Source organism: Arvicola amphibius, chromosome X (genome assembly GCF_903992535.2).
Source record: "Arvicola amphibius chromosome X, mArvAmp1.2, whole genome shotgun sequence".
Classification (NCBI taxonomy): domain Eukaryota; kingdom Metazoa; phylum Chordata; class Mammalia; order Rodentia; family Cricetidae; genus Arvicola; species Arvicola amphibius.
In genome coordinates, this window is record NC_052065.1 from 39,683,792 (window position 1) to 39,686,858 (window position 3,067).

The 3,067-nt window shown below is 45.3% G+C and overlaps 1 protein-coding gene across 1 annotated transcript; it reads left to right on the forward strand.

The window, feature by feature from the left end:
- Positions 1-1,638: 1,638 nt before the first annotated feature.
- Positions 1,639-2,840, forward strand: LOC119804212 (4F2 cell-surface antigen heavy chain-like). The gene is given in 2 exon segments (XM_038315700.1): positions 1,639-1,801; positions 1,804-2,840. Coding segments are annotated over 2 exon segments (1,200 nt in total).
- Positions 2,841-3,067: the final 227 nt, after the last annotated feature.

Genomic DNA, 3,067 nt, shown 5'->3' on the forward strand with positions numbered 1-3,067 from the left:
TGGGCTCTGCCCTCAAATCTGTTGAATTTCCTTTTTTTCTTCTGGTGCAATACTCACCAACTCGTAAGCAGATGAGTTACCTGCCTGCCAGCTGGACTGCTAACAGCCACTGGATTCTGTTCCCCCAAGACCCAATCTGCTGCCCAATCCCATCCCCCTAACATTCTTCCTGTGGTCAGCCCTTCTCCACAATTCCAGCAGACTACATAGACCCAAGTAAGGCCCACCCGATTAAAAAAAAATGGGGTACATTTACACAATGTGGTATTACTTAGCTGTTAAAATTAATGATATCAGGAAATTTAATGTCAAATCAGTGGAACTAGAAAAAAAAATCTTGAAGTAACCCAGACCCAGAAAGACAAACATGGTATACGTTCACTCATAAATGGATAATTAGCTGCAGAATAAAGGAGAACCATGCTACAATCCATAACTCCAGAGATGCTAGGTAAAAAGGAAGGTTCAAAAGGGGATGCGTGTATTTCCTTGGGGAGGGAAAATAGAAGAGATATATGGGTAGACTGGAGGTGTGTTAGGATAGAAACATGAGACATCAACTTGTGTGGCAGATGAAGGTGGAAAGTACTGAAAGAGAAGTGTTGGTATGGGGGGCATTTTGAGGTCAGGCAGAAATCTGGTTCAAGGAAAATTTCCCATGATCCTACCAGGATGACCCCAGTGAAGATATAGTGGAAATGTAGCTTGAGCTTTTCGTCTCCCATAATCAGATTGGTGACTGCCCCCAACTGTTTTCAGAGAGCCCTGATTCAGTAACTAATGGAAACAGATGCAGAGTTCTACAGCCATGTACTGGGCCTAGCTCGGGGAATGCTGTTGAAGAGAGGGAAGAACTGTTCAAACTGGAGGAATCAACATCATTACAAGAGAACCCACAGAAATAACTCAGTCTCATAGGCACTCACAAATCTGGACCAACAGCTAGGAAGCCTGTATGGGACTGACCTAGGTCCTCTACATATCTGTAACAGTTTTATAGCTTGATCTATTTATGGTACTCCTAGCAGTGGGAGCAGGGCTGAAACATAAACTCTGGCTGGCTTTTGGGAAAATATTCCTCATACTGGTTTGCCTTGCCCAGTCTTAATGCAAGAGGGAGTGCCTAGTCCCACCTTCATCTGATGTGTCATGTTTTGTCGATACCCATGGGAGACCTGCTCCTTTCTGAACAGAAACAGTGGATGAGAGCTATGAAGGGAAGGTGGTAAGAGGGAATCAGAGGAGGAAAGGGAGGGAAAACTGCAGATGGAATGGAAAATAAATGAATAATTTTTTTTCAGGGAGGGTGACTTTTATTTGAAGGCAAAAACACCCAGTGTGAGAATTCATATGTAATTTGCAAAAGTTAACAAAAAAAAAAAAAAAAAAAAAAAAAAAAAAAAAAAAAAAAAAAAAAAAAAAAACAAGGAGAGAAAAACTTGAATTCAAAAGGCAAGGGAAGAGGGGAGGAAGGTAGTAGGTCCTGGACAGGTATGGTCAAGCAAATAGGGGAAATTCAAGAGCAAGCCCTCATGAGGATTCAGGCTCAGGTTTTCCAGCTTCAGAGATGTGCCCTCCTCTTGGCTTAGCCGGGTACTGTTGGTACTAACCAACAGGTTAGCACTGGCTGGCAGACTTATGCCAGCAGGGAGGTTAGAAGCCTCTAGCCTGGCTGACAGGCTCACATCCTGCGCCGTGGTCTTCATCGTTCGGGCGCCGCGCTGCCGGGAACTGCCGGTACAGAGGTGGTGGCACGAGGGCGCCCTCTATTGTGTCGGCAACCTTCAGGCCTTCCTGGCCCGAACGCTGGAGGCATAGCTGGTCTGAAGAAGCATCTGGAGTACTTGAGCACCCTGAAGGTGAAGGGCGTGGTGCTGGGCCCAATTCACAAGAACCAGATGGATGAAGTCAATGAAACAGACTTGAAACAAATTGACCCCACTTTAGGCTCCCAGGAAGATTTTAAAGACCTTCTGCAATCTGCCAAGAAGAAGAGCATTCACATCATTTTAGACCTGACTCCCAACTACCGGGGTCAGAATGCATGGTTCCTTCCTGCTCAGGCTGACGTTGTAGCCGCCAAAGTGAAGGAAGCTCTGAGTTCTTGGTTGCAGGATGGGGTTTATGGGTTCCAAGTTCGGGATGTGGGAAATCTGACGGATGCATCCTCACACTTGGCAGAGTGGCAGAATATTACCAAGAGCTACAGTGAGGATAGACTCCTGATTGCAGGGACTGACTCCTCTGACCTCCAGCAAATCCTGAGCATACTCGAATCCATCAGTGACCTGCTGTTGACTAGCTCATATCTGTCAAGTTCCAGTTTTACTGGGGAGCATACAGAATCACTAGTCACTCGGTATTTGAACGCCACCGGAAGTCGCTGGTGCGGCTGGAGTCTGTCTCAGGCAGGACTCCTGACAGCCTCCATACCGGCTCAGCTGCTCTCACTCTACAAGCTGCTGCTCTTCACTCTGCCAGGAACTCCTGTTTTCAGCTATGAGGATGAGATTGGCTTGAAGGCAGCTGCTGGTCCTGGACAGTCTGCAGAGGCCCCATTGATGCCATGGAATGAATCCAGCCTCCCACAGACATCAGAACCCATAAGCCCCGACATGACAGCGAAGGGTCAGAATGAAGACCCTGGCTCCATCCTGGCCCAGTTCAAGTGGCTGAGTCACCTTCGGGGTAAGGAGCGCTCTCTGTTGCATGGTGACTTCCATGCACTGGCCTCCTCACCTGGCCTCTTCTCCTACATCCGCCACTGGGACCAGAATGAGCGTTACCTGATACTACTCAACTTTCAGGATGTGAGCCTGTCAGCCAGGCTAAATGAATAAATATTAAAAAACAAGTGTGTCTTGTGAAACCCAATACTAACACAATAAAAATATTATAATACAAAATATTAAATACCTATTTATTTTTAATATAATTTTTGCTATGTTTTGGTATCAATGAAAGAACAAATAGCTTCAGGATTCAAATATTCCCTATTTCCTATTTTCTTTAGACTTCATATATGACTAGGATTATCTCTTAAATATTTTATTATTATATTTTCTTT